General features: G+C 43.3%; 2 protein-coding genes across 46 annotated transcripts in view; one reads left to right on the forward strand and one right to left on the reverse strand.

Annotated features, from left to right (window-relative positions):
- The window catches only part of APAF1 (apoptotic peptidase activating factor 1), a 64,846-nt gene extending 59,995 nt beyond the window's left edge, over positions 1–4,851 (forward strand). Inside the window, exons 26-27 of the mRNA XM_069491573.1 lie at positions 389–532; positions 4,705–4,851. Of these exons, the coding sequence (XP_069347674.1) occupies positions 389–532; positions 4,705–4,851 (291 nt within the window). The remainder of the gene's footprint in view (positions 1–388; positions 533–4,704) is intronic.
- Positions 4,852–7,127: 2,276 nt separating this feature from the next.
- Positions 7,128–21,852, reverse strand: part of ANKS1B (ankyrin repeat and sterile alpha motif domain containing 1B) — a 967,677-nt gene continuing 952,952 nt past the window's right edge. For 19 of the 45 annotated variants that reach the window (XM_069490546.1, XM_069490556.1, XM_069490570.1 and 16 more), the window contains 2 exons: positions 21,320–21,487; positions 14,605–16,476 (listed from right to left, as the gene is read on the reverse strand). In XM_069490546.1, coding sequence (XP_069346647.1) covers positions 16,366–16,476; positions 21,320–21,487 — 279 coding nt within the window. In that variant the 3' untranslated portion in view covers positions 14,605–16,365. Of the gene's footprint in view, positions 7,203–14,604; positions 16,493–21,319; positions 21,488–21,852 lie in introns of those variants that run through there. The other 26 variants (XM_069490547.1, XM_069490545.1, XM_069490567.1 and 23 more) reach the window with 4 other exon arrangements.

A 21,852-nucleotide genomic window follows, 5' to 3' on the forward strand; every position in this document is an offset into this window, starting at 1 on the left:
TATTAGCATCTGTGATTGGGTTGTTTATAAAAGTCTAGTAAAAAATCTTAGTATGTATGTATTTATAATCTTATAGGGAATTATTAAAAATGCATATATTTTAGGTGTTTGAATGACATCTATCAACATTCTTGGTGTTAGCTCTTTGACTAGAATTCTTTGGTGTTTTTTTTTTGAGAAAGTTTACGTATTAGTCCTTTTTTGTTTGTTCCTTGTTCCTCCTATCATTCTTTTAGTTAAATGGAAAGAGTTAATATTCTAATCAATTTCTCTGGTCCTTTTGTTTTTTAGGAAGGTTTTCAAATATGTCTCAGATGATACATATATTTTTTAAAACTAGAGAAGCTTGTGGGTAACTCATTAATAATTATGTATCATGTTTGTGTAGATATGGAATGTCTCCAATGGTGAGCTTCTCCATTTGTGTGCTCCGATTACAGAAGAAGGAGCTACTACCCACGGAGGCTGGGTGACTGACCTTTGTTTTTCTCCAGATAGCAAAATGCTTGTCTCTGCTGGAGGATATCTTAAGGTAAGAGTTCCTCAAGGATTGTGAAGGAAAAGAATATCCTGTATTATACTTTCCAAGCTATTCTCACTTCCTGTTTCTCATTTGGGCCTCCTACAACCAAGGAGAGTAAAAGGGCAGTTACTATTATCCCTGCTTTGTAGGGCTGCAGCTGAGGTCTGCAGGGCTGATTTCCTCACATGTCTTGGAAGCTTTGGTGACAGTGTTAGGGATGCTGTCAATCCAGAACTCTCATACTGCCCCGTGCAGAACTTGGATGATCAGAATCACTAGCGATTGGGGTGTTTAACTTAATTCTGTTTTCTGTGTTACTCATTGTTTATTATTTTGGTTGAAATTTTTTTAAAAAATGTATTTGTGAAATTTCCTTCCTTCAATAATATTAATAATAGCAGCAGCATATTGCTTTATAGTTTATAGAATGCTTTACTTCCATCATCTCATTAACCAGCTTTGTGAGGCTTAAATTTTATTATCCTTGGTTTATAGGTGAGGACATTGATTTTCATGGATGTAGCGACTTTCGTAAAATTATATAATTAGTAAATAGAAGAGCCAGGACTCAAACCCAGGTCTTCTTTTGCCTCAGTTTTCTCTAGCAAGTTGGCTTATGCAAACTTACCAGTGACTATTGAGGCCAAGGCTTGGGTATGTGGTGGTGCTGGAGAGTCATTTTTTGGTGCTTGCAGCTATTTATTCATCCATTCAATAAGACTGTGCAGAATGCCCACATGTGCTAAGATACTGCTGTGCAGCACAAAGGTTAAGGCTTGATTCCTGCCCTCCATCAGCTTACAGTTTATGGGATAAACAGATGGTAAGCAAATACAGTCCCTGAAGTGTAGGAGGGATCTGGGACACATTTGCATGGGGATGGTGGAGGCACAAAGGAGAGGAGTGAACAGGCCTCCCTTAGGGAGTTAGCAGAGGCTTCATATGGAGGGGATGCTTGAGGTAGGTGAGTCTTCTGAATAGCGGTTTACTTGTAAAAGAGGTAGAAGATAATACCATATATTGTACTGACCACTTAGACATTCTAAAACTTGTTTATTTAAAATAGAGCCCTAATAAGATCTTTTGATACTGTTGTTTGTTACTGAAAACATTCAGTTATAAGAGATGATTCTGATTAATTGACACATATACATATTCAGAAATATTTGAATGAATGAAGTTTTTGGCTATATGACACCCATGCAGTTGCAATTTTACTCACCATAAAAATATAGCTTATAAAAAAGATAACTTAGAGGACAGTTTTTAGCTTTATGAAAGGATGTACTAAGGGGTGCAAATACACAATTAGATAGAAAGAATAAGTTCTGGTATTCAGTAGTACAGTAGGGAAATTATAGTTAACAGTAATTTATTATATATTTCAAAATAGCTAGAAGAGAAAAATTGTTGTGTTTCCAAAACAATGAAGAGATAAATGTTTGAGATGGTGGATATCCCAATTACCCTCATTTGATCATTACACATTGTATACAGGTATTAAAATATGACATGTACCCCCAAGATGTGTACAACTATTATATCTCAATAAAAAAATTTTTAAAAAGGATGTACATTATGATCCCTTTACACGGTTGCATTCAAAACACAATTCTGTTTCCAAAATGTTCATAACCTATACCTTTTTGGACACACCTTTATTTAGTTGTTAGGGTATCCTGAGACATGACCACCACTTGTCCTCCTTTAGTGTAAGATAAACTGGAACTCTTTCTTTGCTCTGAGGATGATGCTTAGAGGAGAGACATTGCTGTCTGTGTGTTAGAAGCAGGGAGTCTTCAGCTGTATTAGCTGCTGAAAAACTTAACTGCTCAGCTTTGACACCAAGCTTCTGGAGACCATGTCATTTAATTCCCTGGGCCCCATAGAATGCTATCACATAATTGAGAGTCAGGCTTATAAGATCCTATAAAGATCAACAACCAGATTTGCAGAGTTCTTGGAGAACCTTGAAATAAAGCAGCAAAATAGATATTCACACTGTAGAGGTTATGTCTTAAGGGTGAAAGAACCAATACCCTATATATTTAGTCTGTATATTTAAGTAACAATCAGGCTGCTTTTGCCTTCTGGTTTGATTACCAGCATAGTTACGCTGATTATGATATAGCCCAGCCTGCATCTACTCAGCATGTTAATGAGACTATCCAAAAGCACAGAGCAAATTAAAAGTAAAAAGGAACAGCTGCTGTAGTGTCCAAGAAAATAGGCCTTTTGAGTCTGTTTACTTTAGAATCCAAGCTGAATAAATTGAGTGTCAGTAAGATAAAGTAGATATCCAGTAGCTAAAAAGGTCTTAACTTTAAAAATTATTCCTATTAGTGAAAAAATAATTTAGCTGTTTACCTGTGTTGTGCCACAGGGTAAATACTGTTAGAATGATAAGAAATTCACATTAATTCATACTCATGAAAGGAAAAACTGATTTGAAATATGGAATGCATGGTAATAAATGGTGGTGTGCCATGACTTAGAGGCATCAGAGTATAATGGTCAGGAGAGTGGGCCTTGGGGCAGACTACCCGAGACCAAAGCCTGGCTCTGCCACTCATTAGCTTTGTAACCTTGTACAAGATTGTTTAACCTCTCCATGCCTCGATTTTCTTATCTCTAAAATGGGTATAATAATAATACCTAGCTCTTACAGAGAGGTATACCCCCTTCCCCCACACATACACAGCTCCCCCCAATATCACTATCCCCCACCAGAGATGTACATTTGTTACAACTGATGGACTGACCTACTTTGACACATCATTATCACCCAGCATCCATAGTTTGTATTAGGGTTCATTCTTGGTGCTGAATATTCTTTGGGTTTGGACAAATCTGTAATGACATGTGTCCACCATTGCAGTACTGTATAAAGTAGGTTCACTACCATAAAATCCTCTGTATTAGTTGCTATTATAATATCATTGATTTTTTTTTAGTCCACATTCAAACCAGTGGCTGGTGTAGCATTTCCAAGTAGAGTGGTCTATTTTAATAGAGGGAAAGGAAGTGGAAGCGCTGGATTAGGAAGCCAGAAACTGTTCCATCTCTGCCACGTGCTAGCAGTGTCCTCTTGGGGGACTAGACTTTTCTTCTCTGAGAATCTTAGTTTCCTTATTTGTAAAATGAGGTGGTTGGACTAGGTGATCTCTAAGGGCCTCAGTGACTGAAAATTAATGAGTCTTTTCTCAGGTTGGTAGAATGTGTCCTCTGCAATCTTGATTACATTGTTATTTTGCAAAGCGAACTTGTCAGTTCTGAAAAATCCCAAGTCAGTGCATGCTGCTTCAGTGAGGTTTACCAGAGTCTACGGGGTATACCTTTACCAGTTATTATTACTCATAGTAAACATGAATAGTTGAAACTGTCACATGTGCAAGGCAGAATGCTAGGCCTGCCATGGACACAAAGGTGAGTGACATTATTGTGTTCGTAATACCCAGAATGTTGATGTACCTGAGGGCTTTTCAAAATATGTTTCTGTGTATTGTCTCTTGCCCTCATTTTAGTTTTGAGATATATGGGTAAGCTTTATAATCTCCATTTGGTACATGAATATAAATATTGTTGTAATCTTAGTGAATTCAATGATTGGGAGGGAAAGGAAGGACTTGGCTAGAGCACTTGCTACATTTGAGATGTTTAATATTTACTTAGTAAATAAATATATAGACTATTTTATAAAGAAGCTTGACTCACTCCTGGTGAAGGGGAAGAGTCAGTGGAGAGAACATTCTGGCCTACACCTTCTATTATGATGGTGTAGGTCTCTGTGAGAACACAGTCCATGTCTGCAAAGGGGCATTTGAGTGAAGAGAGGGGCGATTTTCTGTCCATTGCACTGAGAAGGACATGCAGACAGGACAGCTCAGTCCAGTCACTGCTGTCACGGACTTTGGGTGGCTTCGTGTCTGCAGCTCTCTCAAGCAGCACACTTACAGTGGAGTAAGGTGTAGGTGTAGCTGTGAGGCCATTGCCAGGTTCATTAGGAAAGGCTGATCAGGTTGATAATACAGTTTATTCATCATTAAACCCTGGACTTCTTTCCTGCTGCTTGCTTGAATTTGGGAGTGAGGAGGAGATAGGGCAAAGGATCTGGTTGGCACTACAAATTGTCACGCAGAGTAATTACCAGTCTAATGAGAATTTTCTTTTTCTCTGAACAGTGGTGGAATGTTATCACTGGGGAATCCTCACAGACCTTCTATACAAATGGAACCAATCTTAAGAAAATACATGTGTCCACTGACTTCAAAACATTTGTGACTGTTGATAATCTTGGTATTTTATATATTTTACAGATTTTAGAGTAAAATAGTAAAGCATTAATGTAAGTTGAACTCTTTTTAATTTTGAATTGGAAAAAAATTTTGTGAACCTCTCTGTATATCAATTTTTTTATAAAGCTGTGAATTGTTTTGCAGTATTGCATTAATTATAGGAGTGTTTGTGGTTGGATGAATAGTATTAATGTAGCTTTTTCCCAAATGAACACACCTTTAATCGTGTTTTTCATAATCATCATTATTAACAGTTTGTCCTTAAGATGCAAATGAAAATGTAAATACGTACCTTGTTATACTGTTGGTAAAATTCTCTAGATGCATTCAAATTGGTTGACATAATTAATGAGATTTTGAAGGAAATCTATATTTTAATATTGTCATCATGCAGGCTGTACCTCAGGGTAGCAGTGGCCTGCTTTCTGAACCACACTTACCCCACAGGGGTGTAGTTCTCCCAAATACAGTCTTGGAGTTTACTTGCACTCTTTTTATTTGCTTTATAAATATTATGTCTGTGGGCACAGTCTGCAACATTTTCTTTAATTGACTCAAGTGAGTCTTGGATTTCAACAGTTCTTTCTGTGAAGCAAAAATTATGAGTTGCAGAGAGTACATTGTGTGGGTCTGCCTTTTTCTACTGTCGCTGATGGCAGCCCTGTGCTGTCACTGGGCTCCAGTTGTCAGAATCAGAGCGGGGCACTATTCTGCTATCTCTGGTTTCTTATATACCAGACTTCTTACTTGACTGAACTTTACCTTTCTTAATCCTCTCTTTTTTTCTTTTTTTAAAAGCAGTTGCTCCACAGCTAAGTGTTAGCAAATTGGAATAATTGGGGAGGAAGAGATCACTTTTACTCATATATTTTTCTAAGAAATGTGAAATCGTAAACATAATTTCCTTCTAATTCCATTTATTTTTGGATGAATAGCATTGTCAATGCTATTCTCTTAGTAGATTTCAAGAGAATTCTTTGTGGTTTTCTATGCAGTTCCAGAAGAGTCAGTGTGCCTCTGGAAAATGTCAGCTTTAACCTCCAACCACCTTGTCTTCCTTCCCCTTCTCTCTCCTCCTTGCCTCCCCAGTACTTTTTTCTTTCCTCCCTTCCTTTCCCTTTCTCTTCCTTCCAAGGTTAATCAGGAAGGATAGCTTTTGACAGGGGAGAAACTTATCAGCATCAGTAACTAGCTATCTGTGACCTCCTGATTAGGAACTTTAATCGAAGCTTAAATCTAAACATTTTCCCTGAAATATACTATTAAGAGGAGTGGAGATAGATTAATACTAAATATGGTTCCCATATAAAAAATAATCAAAATTTGAAGATTTTTATTTCTGTAATAGGAACTAAATAATTATTAATAGTAGATAATTGATGAACTTGTTTTTGTTGTTGGTGAATATTAGATGTGGTGTGGGTAGAGCGAATAGACCACTCAGATGTATTTTAGATTAGATATTCCTATTCAGCATTTGATGGAACCATAAATTCAGTGAATAAAATCTTTTACATAGTTAAGGAGGTTTTTTGTTTCTTGTTTTTAAATGATGGGTTGAGGAACTACTTTACAGACTTACTGTGATTTAAGCAAATGTGATAAGTGAAAATCTTAATTTTATAAAAAGAAATTTCTATAAGTGGTATGTTCTGCTTAGAATATCCAAGTCATAATTTTATTTGCCATTCAGTGTGTAGGGCCTCATCTGTAGTTCAGAGTATAAAGTATTAACTTTTGGAATGAAAAGCCACTGGCTGTTAAAGTATCACAATAAACATTGGCTTTTAAAAAGCTTTGATTAGCCCTTGTCTTAAAAGAAGTAAAAGAAAACAGAAAGAAAGGTAACATGAGGAAAGAAGAGCCACCTAATATTAACAGAGCTGCAAATTTCACAGCAGCTCACACGGTTGGTCAAAAGGAGAATTGTTTTGTAGCTTGCAGATGAGCTTTTTAAAGCATTTTCCCGTGCTATTTTTTTTTTTTTGTATTAGAAATTACATTGGACTTTGTATATATAAAGATTTTTTTACATTGTAATAGCTCTTGTATGTTTTGAAAACTATTTTGTATTTGATATAGCTTACATGATTTTTTTTTTTTTGCCTTGGTGTGCATTTTAAAACATGAATTTAAAACAATTTTATAAAAATAAAATTTCTAAAATTTTTTTGAAAAACATTTTTGGATTCTTTCAGACTCCTTGTTTATCATTTATCTGTTGATTAGAAGACTGATGTGAAAGATTCAAACTAAATCCATCAACCTTTCTATCTGTGCTGTATCAGTTAAGTGTAAATTCAATTCTATCAGAATTTTCTGAGTGTCTCCTCAGTGTGTCTCTGTGATGGTTGCTGCCCGGTGTGGCTGGCATGGAGAAGATCCTGTAAAAAAGAGAATTCATTTATTTATTTATTCATTCATTTGTTCAATAAATATTTATTGAGCTCTGCTCTGTGTATGGCATTGTTGTAGGTATTGGGGATACAGGAGGGAGCAAAACAAAGTCCTTGTCCTACTGCACTTGGGGGCCAGGGAGAAGCATAGGTGGTATGTGTAAATGGGGAGGGGTTCATTCAGAAGGTGACACTTGAGTACAGACCTGAGGGATGTGAGGGAGTGAGCTAATGCATCTATCTGGAAACCATTCCAACGTGAGGGTACAGCAAGCGCAAAGACTCTGGAGGGGGACAGGCTGGTGTATCCCGGGACAGCGAGGAGGCTGGCATGGCTAGAGAAGAGTAAGCATGGGGAGTCTCACAGGGAGGTGGGCGAGGGGAATTGGGGCAGCACTGGGGACTGCCTCCCAGGCCACGGTGAGGACTCTGGCTTTATCTGTGAGATGGGAGCTAGGGTGGGAGTTTGAGCAGTGGTGTGATCTGATGTCAGCTTTAACTTAATCACCCCGAATGGGACTGAACTGGGAATCAATTGAAAAGGGGACCGATGAGAAGCTTTTATAATAATCTGGGCAAAATAAGAGGGTGGCAGCAGTAGAGGTTGTGACAAGTTGGATTCTGGATCTATGTTGAAGATAAGAGTTAGTAGGATTTGCTGATGGATGAAGGTGAGAGAGGCAAGACAAGAATGATGCCAAGGTTTTGGCCTGAGCCAGTGGAAGAGCAGAGTTGCTATCAGCTGAGATGAAGACCATGAAAGGAGCACGTGTTCAGAGGCAGCAAGCTTAGGATGCCCATTAGACATCCAAGTGGGATGTAGAGTAGGTGGGTGGATAAAAGAGTCTAGAGTTCATGGGAAAAGGCCACGCTGGAGATAGAGATCAGAGTCACCAGTGAGTTGATGGTATTTGAAACCATAGGACCGGATGAAATCAGCAGTGAGGCGGGTGTAGATAGAAAAGACAGGAGGCCTCAAGACTAAGTCCAGGGCGATGTGGAGGTTAGTGGGATGAACCAGCACAGGAGATTGAAGAGGACCAGCAAAGACTAAAAATGACAGTTTAGTGTGGTGAGTGCATGCAGACGGCGTGGGTTCCTTAACTCAATGTCATCTTGGGCAGATTCCTTTATCAGTTTGTTTGTCCACCCCCCATCTGTCCTGTATGCCATGAGCATCTACTGTGTACCAGGTGCTGTTTTAATCAGCAGACAAAACAAAACAATAAGTAAATACATTTTAGCTTTAGGAGAATATGGGGTCAACAGATAATAAGAAAATAAGCCGATAGCAGCAGTTGTCTTATCTGTGAAATGAGGGTCTGTCCCTCCCTCAGGGTTGTTGTGGGATTTAATGCGATATTGTTATCTCCCTGCCTGCAGTGCCTGCACCAAGACAGTGCTCAGCGATCCGTGGTGTCATTTGGGCTCCCTCATCTTTGCCTGGCGACAGCCCCGACTGCCATCTCTGCCTCTATTCGTGCTTCTCTGTGTGATCCTTCCAGAGCGTTCATCTGAATCATGTTTAAGGTCTCTGTTTAAACTTTAACCGTGTTTACACTCCTCTGTTTCAAACCCTGGACCTGCTCTGTCTTTGCTTCCGAAGCTGTGTGTGCACGGTTCTCTCTTCCACACTGCCCCTCTACCCTCAACAGTTTTCTTTCCCCCCAACTCCTTACCCTTCACATATTCTTTCAGACCACCCTCAAGGGCTGAAGTTCTGGCAGGCCCTCTCCTAGCACTCTCTTTTGTCTTGGAATTGCTTGTTTACTTATGGGTCCCCAGTAGATCGTAAGCTCCTTGGAAGCTGGATCTGCGCCAGAGTCTCACGTGTGAGCCTGACACGTGGTTAGCACCTCAGGAAACACTTGTTGGGTGACTGAATTCCTGTCAGCCCATGCGCTCCTTGTGCATTCTGTGTTCTCCCCGTTCACGAAGATCCTGTGACGCTGTCAGATGAAGAGGTAGCATACACCAGCATTTTCTCTACCTTCCCGTTTTAGTTTGGCATTTTACTGTGCAACATCACTAGGGAAAAGTAAAACTTGACGTGGATAAAAGAGGTTTGCTACCAAATTATATGAAATGAATGAACACTTCCCTGAAATGTTTTAGTCAGCAAATATGTCCATCTATTATTCAACAAACGTTTTATATTATAATTTACTTACTGACTTTTATAGAAGGAGAAAATGATTTTATCATAATTCTTAGTCTCTGAAGATTGTCACTGGAACAGAGTCTTTGCTCATAATTCCTCCCCTTAGGGCTACGGATATACTATACAGTTATTAAAATGCCTGCATTAGATCCTCAGCTGCTCTTGGGCTATGAGTTTAACTATAGAAGAATTATTGTGTATGTTCACACGGAAGGGGCAGAAGAAGTGGGTCAGACAGTGGCCCCTCAGAGACCAGGCCTTTGTAGTCGTTTGGCATCAACAGTTACTTGCTCCTGAGTCAGATGAAGTTGTAAGAAGACCAGAACTTGGGAAATTTTCATTTCAATTATGATTCAGGAGAATGAGTTGCCGCTGTTCATTGCAAATTCATTTATGAGGTCAGGCCCTCAGAACTGGGAATACTGCTTATCATATGGAAATGAATAGAAAATCTGCCTCTGTAATTTCCCTGACCCAGAGCTAGAATATGTAAGTAGAGAGGGCATTGGAGGCCTGCGTTTGGGGCCGGTGGTTCTGGGCAACTGATCAAACTGGAAAACACTCAGCAGGTGAGTGGAGACTCCTGCTTAGTACCAAGGTGGCTGTTCTGAGGAGTGGGAGCAAACGTCCACATTCGTGCACTCAGATACTTATTGCCTGTCCACTCTGGGCACTGCCCAGCCCTCATTTTGTCTTCACAGTTGAGTGATTTGTAGACTATGTATCTCCAGTTTTTAGAGGAAGAACCAGACCCCAGACAGCTAATCCGAGACAAAGCTGGGGCTAGAATCCATATGTGATTTTCTTTATAGAAAGACCCAGACCCACTGGGCTGTAAGTCGAGTGTCAGTTACAATTGGAAGTAGAATACTCCTGGGTTTAGTGGCAGAGGAACTCCAGTCTAGGGGTCACGAGGCTTGGGTTTTAGCAACTGGGGAAGATCATTCATTAGTTTATGTGATGAGTTTGGAGATGTTCTCATTTCTAATTCACTTTGAATTAGCAGTGATTCTGAACTCATCACCTTGAGTTTATTGCCCTGTTCTCTGTCAATTAACTTTCTGAAACGTAACAAATCCTTTTTAGGAGGAAGGAAGGGGAGCTACTTTTTGAAGGCCTTTTATGTGCCATGCCCTGGGCCAGACACTTCCCGTACATTATTTAATTGAATCCACACAACAGTGCTGCAAGGTGTTATCTCTCTTTTGTAGGTGTGGAAACAGGTGCAGAAAGGTTAAGTCACTGGGGCCCCACAGCCAAGTGGCGGAGCTGGGTTTTCCGTCCACGGCCATCTGCTCCTCTGGGTAACACTGCCTGTACCTCGCCACTGAAGCCCCTGGGCTGGAGGCTCCAGCAGCATCATCTCAGCTCTGCATTTCCCTCATTCATTACTCATTTCACGCATTCACTTCATGCATGATGATGCATGCGTCAGCACTGAGCTCTCAGAGAAGACGCCAGATGCTGTCTCTGCTCCTGAGGAGCTTCTACTTTTGGTGTCTGATTAACGCATCTCTGTGCCTACAGATTGCTCTTTGGAAAAAGCAGCTGGGGCCATTCTGATGGGAGCCAGTGGACGGCAGAGGTCGGGGGATGCATTGGATTTGCCAATACTGGGGCCACTGCCCAGGCTGCTCTCAATTCTCAGACGATGCAAGCACTGAGCAGGGAAGGTGGCAGCCCTACTGTCACCTTGCCCTTTGCAAGAGCTTGTTTCTATGTTGAAAGTCTTAAGGGGCTCATTTCAAATAAGTGTCAGGCCCAGGGTCAGTGGATCCGTGAGCTTGAGGAGTTTGAGACCAGCCTGAGAAACATAGTGAGAGCCCCCATCTCTACAAAAACTAGAAAAATTAGCCTGGTGTGGTGGCATGTGCCTGTAGTCCCAGCTACTCAGGGGACTGAGACAGGAGGATCACTTGAGCCCAGGAGTTTTAGGCTGCAGTGAGTTATGATGACACCACTGTACTCTAGCCCAGGTGACAGAGTGAGACCCTGTCTCAAAAAAAAAAAATTCTAGATTTCTTGGAGAAATCTGTCGACCCAGTGTCTTTATTTCTGCCTGTCGACAGTCAGCTCACAATCAGCAGCAGCTGCCCCCTGACATAAGGCACAGCCCCCAGCCCACTCATGGCACCTGTGCGGCCCTAATGGCGTCTGATTTGCAACCTTTCCCTCTCCCCATAAACCCACACCTAGAAGTGGCCTGTTAAGACGCAATTCCTAATTCCCTTGGACCTTTCTGCTTTCCCAGTCTCCCCTGACTCAACACTTCACAGGTTGGGATTTTTTTTTTTTTCTTACAGAAAAGTGAGCCTGCATTTTTGAAACTCAGAGAAATCAGCGTCTCAAATGTCAGAAAACAGCTGATGTTGCCTCTTCCTTGGGGGCCTCTTTGACTTCCCTCACCATTTGTCTTATCGCCACGTGTGAGGGAGAGCTGCATGAGGGAGAGCTGCAGGCGGTAAGCAGGCTCCCCGGGGAGCAGGTGTTGGGAGGCTTGATTGAGGCCCTGAGACATCCAGAGGACAATTAAGTTGGCTACTGAATATGGATGGCTCTGAACAGTTATTACCATGTTGTGAGCAGACTTTGGTTGTAAAAGCAGACGCCATCTCAGCTTGCTCTTACTGTGGCAAAGAGACATAACTTCAAGATTTCCTAAATGACAGGACTTGGGACATGCACATCAGCTTGGCTGTGCTGGTGAAGTCTGTCATCTGACACCCACACTCCTCCGCTGTCTGAACCCAGTAAGGACCCCTGGTGCTGCAGCTGCCATCTTCCGCTCACACGACCCCACTGGCGCTGACAAATGGAGGATCTCTTACTTCAGCCTAATGTGTGAGTCTTTGTAGCACTGGTCATTAACTGCTCTTGGAAAATTAGATGCCCCTGCAGCTTTTACAAACACAGGTCTCTAAGGTTTTGGACAGAAAAACAAAAATTGTTTTGATAACAAATCATGCGTAGCTAGGATTCTGAGTTGCACACTGAGTGTACTATGTTGGATCTGGAAGAATCATCTTTGCAGAAGCAATATCTAAGGAAAGTGGTGCCACGTGGAGCCCAGAGTTCTCAATAAGTAAACTGGCTTCAGCTGAAGACAGGAAACAGTTAAGTGGAATTGGCATTTCCCAGGTTGGCACCAAGGTTCTAGGGTTAATTTAACCACAAAATTAAGTTCCAACTCAGGGGTACTAAAGGCATCACACAGTATGCGGGCTGGTGATTGGCCACCAGGCCTAAGTGAGTTCACGGCGTGCTCCCTGCCTGCTCTGCAACTGGTTTCTGTGGGAACCAGGACTCTGTTGCTGGACAGGCAGATGCTTGGGTCCATCTGCCTGGAGGCACAGACAGCAGTAACTGCGTGTGGGGCTGGCTGGGTGTGGGGGACAGGCGTAGAGTGTGGGGTGGCCAGTGGGGCCTTGCTGCAGGTACGCTCTGTGTTGGGTGGTTACCCCATTTCATTTCAAGAAAATGTGTTTTTAACCGTCAGATTGCTTACTTTTATAGGAAACATATTCAGTGAATAGCCTATGTAAAAAGAGAACTTAACAATTTAGGATCTTACAAAAAAAGGCCTGTTCCATATAGATTTCTGAACATGGCCATTATATTCCAGTTCTCTGGAGGCCGGACCACTTAAGAAATTTTCATTTCTTTTCAGAAATAGCTTTAGGAGCAATGTTACTTTGAGCCCGAATGTGAATTTTTATTGATGTTTGAGAATCTGCCCACGTGTTCTTTATCTGAGCCTGTCGTCCGCCCTATCTCATCCAAACATTATATGTACCAGCGATATTCCCTAGTATTCCAACTTGAGAAAATCTGGTATGTCTTGAGAAAAATCACTTCCATGACTTATTAATGAACTAACCAGGCATAATTTTCATTCACCCAAATTTATCATAGGATACAATTTAATAAGGAAAAAATAAATGGAGTAATTGAATTCAAGTCCTTTTTTGAATAATGTTAGTATTCAAAGCCCCCTCCCCCCATGGTTATTGCAGTGAACCGTGTGGCAGATTTTTCTTCGAGAAACTTAGCTACAGATCCCTCCTTCAATGCATGGGCTGGCTCTCTCTGTCTGCCCCTCGGCCCCCTCCGTCCTCTCCCCTGCCTTGCTCTGGTCTGGGGGGCTGCCCTGTGTGGACCCTCTGGCCTCCAGCACCCGGGTTCAGGCAGTGCAGGGTGGGGTGTGGAGAGTGAGATCAGGGTCTTTTAATCCCCGGCTCCTCTCCGAGGGTCCCTGCAGTTGGCTGTGTCCTTCCCCTGGGGGGGTAGTCCCTCCAAACAGCCTTTCTCATGGCCCCTCAGGCTATCCCTACATACTGTTCCCCCTCTGGCTTCCCTACATGCTGCCCACGCCTCTGCAAGTCATCTATTTATGAAATTCTTAAATTGTTCCAATTGGAGTGAGCCCTGTGCTTCATGCTGGGACCATTACTGATACAAACACAGTCCACATTTGACCCACAGAGAGAATAAATAAGAGGATGGCTGACCTCTTGGGAGTCAACAAGGAAACAAAGCTGCCAGACTAGCCCAGGCGAAGCATTACTATCAGAAACCCCAGCGCAAACCTTCCTCCAGAAACCTGCCCTTCTCAGGGTGAATCTCACCCCCCCATCTCAGGCTGGTTTTAGCTCCTTGGGGTTCAAAGCCCCCCCGGCCTCTGCATCTCAGGCCGGGTGCAGCCAGAGATGGTTTTGGCATGGGATTCTGAGGGTAACAGACTTGGATGGAGCAGCGGGGAGAGCTCCTGAAGGTCACCAAATACAGAATGTGAATTTGTGACCGCAGAGCCCTGCTGGCTCTAACGTGGCCCCATACCACGCGCCTGGCAGCAGGCACTCGGCGTTTGAGGAAAAATGAAAGGGCTGATGACTGTGTAATGTTTTTCCAAAATACCACCTATCTTGTGCAATAAAAGTGATCCAGTTTGGTGGTCCTTTCTCTTTTAGAAGTTTCTATTTTGGCAATTCCTCCTTGTAATCCACTTTAATATTTTAAACAAAGACAATGGGGGATTTAGGCTGAAATTCAAGTTTCAGAGGCCAGTGTCTCTTTCTCAGACTGATGGAACTTGGAAATGAGCAAATTTTCTCAACAATTTTGCCAATTAAAAAAGTCCCTTTAGCTGTGGGTGCTGACAAGTCTGGGCCTTCGGTTCTGTTCCTAAATGGGAGCGGGGAGGTGCTCACAGAACGATGCCAAGCACCAGTGGCTGTACAACTTCTGTTTTATTTTTGTGTGCTTTTTTATAGGATATAAATAATGACAAAAATTACAAAATTTATAACTGGAAGCCCAAGCTTATTTACACATATGCTTCTGTTTCAGCAAAGGTCCTATTTACTTTGCTCCTATACAATTTCCTTTTGGTACCATATTTTAGTGTTATTTTACTCTCAATTTACTACATACATATCAACAGTGAATAGGCAAAATATATACAAGGAACTGTTCAGTTCAAGTAATTTAATATTGTATTAAAATTCTTCAACACTGAACTAAAACCATATACATTTGTCAGTTTGAAATAAAATTTAGTTATTCTTCAAAACTCACCAACTGATGAATATAACTGATAATCTCAGGTTTAAAATAATATCAGTTAATAAAAAAAACATTAAGACAATTCCACAATTTATCAATATCGCTATAATGAACTTCAAAATGGTTCACAATATGATTGGTTAGAACAATATACATTAAAATGTTATTTTTTTCTATAATGATATTGGTACTGTTTATATAATTTGATTCTACATAAATATACATTATGGTATCATACAAATACTCCACAGAGACATTAAAAAATTAAAATACCTTAAAGAAATGTAAGTAAATTTTATTTAATCAAATAGTAAGCAAACTTTTTTTCATTTGTTTCAAGAAAAGTTTTATTACTTTGGAATTTCTTCTTTTTTTTTTTTGTATTTATTTTTTCTAGAAAAAGAATTTTTGCAATAGAATTTTATTAACACCTTTCTCAAACAAGGTTTCCGTGACAGAAATCTTGACAGCAGGAGCCCTAGATTATTTTTTTTTAACATGTTATTTAAAACACTGTGAAGATTAAAAAAACAATCTCTGCAGGCTGAAGGCTGCATCAGCACTTTCGGTTCTCCTGCTCTGATGAGCATTCATCAGTGTTTTGCTACAACCCAGCCAGTCCTCTTGGTAGTAGCAGTAGAAATTTAGTTATTTGAAATGAAACCAGAAACATCCCTCACAACTAACCTAGTTTTCTTATCAATGCATTAATGAAACATTCTTTTAATAAAAATATTTAATACAAGACACATTTTTTTCTGTGCATAATAAATTCCTCTGTTTTAAATCATTCTTGAATTTTGAACCAATCATTAGGTTTAAAGGTTTTCTTTATCTGACATAGTTGATTACATATAAAATCCACAAATATAGAAATTGGGAAACAGAACTTCCTGGCAATCATGGGGGTTGTTTTAGTCCTTTTGCATTAAACGATACTCGGTGATGTAATGATTACACAGGTGCTTTATGGGGAGTAGTTCTGTTCTGATTTTACCTTTAAAACTGCTGAGAGTGAAAACTAAATGCAAGATTTTTATACTTTTAGGCAGTATTAGAGATCTCCTTTACTGTTTTTCTGTTTTTGTGTTTTTTAAAGAAAAGTTATTACCCCCCAACAAAGCAAAGCAAGTATGGGGCGGAGTCGTTAGAAATACCTTGGGAGCGGCGGGGAGGGGAGTTGGAGCAGCAGGGAAAACCCATCTCAACTCACGCCTCTCGGGGGCTGCGACTGGAAAGTCTCGCGTTTTCCGTCACTGGTGCAGAAAGAACTTCCCCAGGAATGGCCCGTGGCCTTTCGCCCGTGACAAGGCCACGCAAACAGAGCAGTCTTCCTCCTGGGCTGGGTGGACACGGAGGCGCGAAGGAAAGCCTGCTCCGGGACCGCTCGGCGAGCAAGGCACCGCGAGGACAGGAGGACGGCGGGTATCAGAAAATCGTGGTTTCATACTTGGTATTAATTCCCCTCTTCGCTTCCTGTCCCGGCTCCACAATCCACGGCAGATTGGCCAGAGTCTTTTGCTCAGATGGGTCGATCTGCTTTAAAACAGAAAGGCTGATGCCTGTTATACGGTCGCTGCGCGGGGGCGCTGCTCGCCACCCCCGCCGGGACCCGCACGCCCGGGCGGGGCGGCTGCTCTGGGAGGATCGCGAGTTCGCTCTTGGGACACGCTTTACTGTGCATGGACTCTCTGCAAGGCGCCCGAAGGGCGAGGGACAAGGAGACACAGCCCTTGCCCTCGAGGGTACACAGATGGGGAGGCAGATGTCAGCACTGTCTGAGAACTGAGCTATGAGGGGAAGAGCCAGGAGGGCTTCTTGGAGGAGGTGAATCAGGCCATGCCGCTCCCGGCTCTCACCCTCCAGTGGTTTCCATCAGAACAAACCCCTAAGTCCTCACCATGCCTCACGCCCTGATGTCACTCAGGTCTCCGCTCAAACGTCACTTCTCCTGGAGGCCTTACCTGTTTACTCCTACAAAATACCAACTCAACTTCTCTGCTCTCTCCTCTTCTGCTTTCTTCTTCGCCGTGTTTATTGCCACATATGTCATATCACATTTATTTCTTCATCCTCCACTACAATGTATGTTCATGAAGATAAGATTTTGTCTGTTTTGTTCACTGCCATTTCCCCAAAACTTAGAAAACTTCCTGGCAACCCCATAAATAGTAAGCACACAAATTCTTGTTGATTAAATACTATTAAAAGAATGAGGGAATATTTAACGGGAGAGCCGAAGGACCAGCAAGCGTTTGCCTGGTGAAGGTGGGAGGCGGGCAGCATTGGGGGCAGAGGGAACAGCATGTGCAAAGTTCCAGAACCGCCACACGCAGAAGGATGAAGCTGGACCCCTGTCTTTTGCCCAATACAAAGTCCACTCAAAATGGATTAAAGACTGAATATATAAGACCTGATGCCAGAAACTACTGGAAGAAAACATGGGGGAAATGCTACAGAACACTGGCCTGGGCAAAGAGTTTATGGGTAAAACCTTAAAAGCACAGGCAAGAAAAGTAAAAACAGACAAGTGGGACTATATTAACCTAAAAAGTTCCTGCACAGCAAAGGAAACAATCAACAAAGTGAAGAGACAACCTAAAGAATGGGAGAAAAATATTTGCAAACCATCCATCTGACAAGGGATTAATAACCAGAATTACTAAGGAGTTCAGACAACTCAATAGCAAAAAACCAAATAATCCACTTAAAAATGGGCAAAAGACCAGAATAGATATTTCTCAGAAGACAAATGGCCAACATCACTAATCGTCAGGGAAATGCAAATTAAACCGTAATGAGATATCATCTCACTCCAATAAAAATGGCTATTATCAAAAAGACAAAAATTAATGGATGCTGGTTAGGATCAGAAGAAAGGGGAATACTCGTACAGTGTTGGTGGAAATGTAAATTAGTATAGCCACTATGGAAACAGTATGGAGATTCCTAAAAAAACCTAAAAATAGAACTACCATATGGTCCAGCAATCCCACTGCTGGGTATGTATCCAAAAGAAAGGAAATCAGTATATCAAAGAGATATCTGTATGCCTGTGTTTATTCACAATAGCTAAGATATGGAATCTACACATAAGTGTCCATGAATGAATGGATAAAGAAAATGTGGTACACACACACACACACACACACACACACGATGGAATATTATTCACCCATTAAGAAGAATGCAGTCCTGTCATTTGCAACAGCATGGATGAAACTGGAGGTCATTATGTTAAGTGAAATAAACCAGGCACAGGAAAACAAATAGCTCATGTTCTCATTCATACGTGGAAACTAAAAAAGTGGATCTCATGGAGATAGAGAGTAGATTGGTGGTTACCAGGGGCTGAGAAGGGTGCGTGGGGGGAGGCGGGATGAAGAGAGGTTGGTTAATAGAAGGAGTAGGTTCTTGCTTTTGATAGTATAATAAGCAGACTATAGTTAACAATAATTTATTTTATATTTCAAAATAGCTAGAAGAATTGGAATGCTCCCAACCCAAAGAAAAGATAAATGTTTGAGGAGATGGATATCCCAATTACCCTGATTTGATCATTACACACTCTATACATGTGTCAAAATATCACATGTCACTCAGGTCTCCGCTCAAATGTCACTTCTCCTGGAGGCCTTACCTGTTTGCTCCTACAAAATAGCAACCCCTACAAAATAGCAACCCCAAAATATGTACAGCTAATACACATACATTTTTAAAAGTCCTAGAGGTAGGGAAAGTAGCCACTTGAGGGCTTGGGGTCAGTTCTCAGAGTTGGGGCAGGGCAGGACGGGAGACAACTGAGGGGAGGAGGTAAGCAGGGCCCAAGTCAGGCCGACCGAGCCTTGAACCGAAATGGGTTAGTCCCTCCCTGTGTATACAAAGTACAGCAGGGCATTCCTGGGGTCACGGTGGCGCTACTAGCTCTCAGGAAGGGTCCCAGGGTGAGATCTCCCTTGGTGTTTCTACGTCTGCCCTCCTGGGGAGCTGGGGGATCTGCCACCTTCGACCACGTTTGGCCTGTGTCTCCGCAAGGCTGTGGGGAGGACTTCACGTGTTCTTAGGAATCACTGATATTTCTTAACAAGAAACACCTGGTACTGAGGGACATGGACGCCAGTTGAGGGGCTGGATGTTGAGGCAGGTAAAGAAGATGAGTATTAGTCACTGTGTATTTTCCTATTTCCCCGTGATGGCATCTGGATGCATATTCTGTGAGCTCTTATGCACCTGATCCTCTGTGCTCTTCTGGGAGGAGTCTAGAGTCACCAGGTAAAGACACCTGCCATGAACAGATTTATCCAGCCCACGTGAGGATGAATATAATCTCAAAAACATTCTGTAAATTCCTGGACACTTAACTGCCTAATTAATCTCAAAGATGTATTTGTTAAATCCACCTATAGGCCCTCACGTCTTCATCCACAGATAGTCACCGAGTACCTGCTCTGGGCTTGGTCCCACTGGTGACAGAACAGACAAGGTCCCTGTGTACATTAAACTTACATTTTTGTGGAGGAAGATAGAAAATATACCAGTGATAGATTAAAAAAATTAATCAAAGCTACCCAGAATTAAAAGTGGGTGATGTGCTGGAGGGTGACTGGGTATCTACCTTAGATGGGGTGGTCAGGAAAAGCCTCTTCATGTTGCTGACAATGAATGACAAGGTGGAGTCAGCCATGCAGAAATCAGGGGCTGAGCATTCCGGGGTGGGAGGAACAGGTTGCAAAAGGCCTCAGGTAGGAGTGAGCATTATAGAGTCACCGAGTGGGAAGGCCCGCGCTTCAAAGAGGAGTGTGGTGGGAAGTGGGGTTCCGGGTGCCCAGGGGATGGGGGCCAGGATCTGATCTCTCTGTGTCAGCGAGGGCAGCCCGCCTGGCAGGCTGGCGGGAGGTGGCAGTGGTTTGGACTGGAAGAGTGACGGGAAGATAGTGAGGCAGAGCGCATGGGTCTGAGACATGCTTTAGGGGTGGCGTGGGTGGGATTTGCTCATGGGTTGGAAGCAGAGGTGAGGGCAGACAGGCGTGCAGGCTGGCTTGTAGACTTGCGGCCTCAGCAGCAGGGCGAGTGGCCGCGCTGTGCGCTGTGCTGGGGAAATGGGAGAGAAGCCACTTTGAAGGGAACATGAAGAACTCTGTTCCGGACATACTGAGCTTCAGATGTCTGGTTAAGTACCAAAGTGGAAGCGTGAAAGAAGAACGTGAGTGAGCGAGTCTGGAGTTGGGGGCCGGGTCAGGGCTGGAGATGGCGAACTGGGAGCCCGTGGGTTGGGTGGGCGAGTGAATAAAGACCCCAGAGGACGTGCGGCTCCCTGTGGTCATCAGTAATGAGTGACGGCACCGCAGAATGGCTGCGGCTGGCGAGCAAGCCCCCACAAGCAAACTGTCAAGGAGCGGCGAGGCCAGATGCTGGAGGGGACATCCCTGTGGATGTCAAAGTTGCCAAGGAGGAGGACAAAAAATAGGGGCCACAAAGAGGATTGTAGATAGGAAACCGCACGGTCACAAAGGGAGGTGCCTCCCTGCCCATGTTAACAATGCCTGCTCTTCCCCCATGATGCTGGAGATGGGGCAGCGGGGAGGAGACAGCTCCAGATGGAAGGATCCGGGGGCGAGAGAGCAGTGCATTCTGGGGGAGTCCCAGGGTTTCTAGGATGCAATACGGCAGCCGGAGCACAAACCAGATGGGAGGCTGGTTGGGAACCTTCCAGCTTTTGGGTATTGCTACTACCAGAGGAGGCCGCTTTGAAGTCGTGCAAGCCTGGTGGGACAGGATGTCTGCAGAGCCCGTGGGAGGGAAGGGGAGGAAATTCCTGGAGGAAGGCAGATGAGAGGAGAGGCTGCACCTTCGGAACAGTCACCACGCAGCAGGGAGCCTCAGCTGCTGGAGAGAAAGAGCCCAGCCCCGCGCAGGCCTCGCACACGGCAGAGCAGCCTGTGCGTCTAGCTTCCTCTAGCTGGGTTCCGGGGACATTGCCACTCTGAGCCTCTGCAGACCTCTCTGCAAGCCAGGGGCTTGCAAGAGGTTTTGCTCCCCATGGGATGGCAGCTCCGGCTGTTCCCAAGCTTTGCTGAATCTTCAGGTAAGATTCACCAAGAACAGCAGCAGCAACCACCAGTATCCCTAACCAGGTTGCTACAGGTGACAGAGAAAGTAGAATTTTCTCTGGAGCCTCCAGGTGAACCTGGAGATGGTCCCCAAGACCTTGTGGGAACCAAGCTGAGACAATGATGGACACATGCCAGGAGGAGGTCAAGGGAAGGACAAGGAGGGCAGGCCCTGGATTCTAAATGGCACCCACACCATGCCAGGGCCCAGCGGGCAGCCCGCTCTCCCTTCTGTTCAAGGTTCTTAGAACACCTGTGTCTTTTCTACTTACCACGGACTTGCGAATGCTAACGCGGGGCTTGGGGATAGGTTTGGAGGGTTTGTTTTCAAAGCTTTCTGGAAGTGTGGAGGAATGCCCCCCTTTTCTTGCTTGCAGGGCTAGCTGGTACGCGACTTCAAATGCCTGTCCCAGTGTTAGGATGATTTCGTAGGCTAAATTCTGCAAGAAAAATGAGAAAGCATTTACTACTGGCACACAGCAGATCAGAATGAGTTGAATGGCTGAGGAGCACCGTGCGGGGTGAACTAGCCAGGACCTTGAGTGCTCCACCCTGCGGCGGCAGTGATTCAGTGGAAATCTGCAAACAGGACACTACAGGGCCAACCAAGGGTCTACACAGGCAGTAGTCACTGATGTAGCTCACGTGCTTGCAGCCACCTAAGGAGCCAGCTGTCCAATGAACCCCACAAGGAGCAGGGCCCAGGACCCACCGGCCCGGGAGCCTGCTCCATTCGGAGCTCCCTCGTGGGCAGCTGGCTTGCTCTGCGCCCTCGGGGTTACTTCTGGTGTTTCTGCTGAGTTCT

This window comes from Eulemur rufifrons, chromosome 16 (assembly GCF_041146395.1).
Source record: "Eulemur rufifrons isolate Redbay chromosome 16, OSU_ERuf_1, whole genome shotgun sequence".
Taxonomy (NCBI): domain Eukaryota; kingdom Metazoa; phylum Chordata; class Mammalia; order Primates; family Lemuridae; genus Eulemur; species Eulemur rufifrons.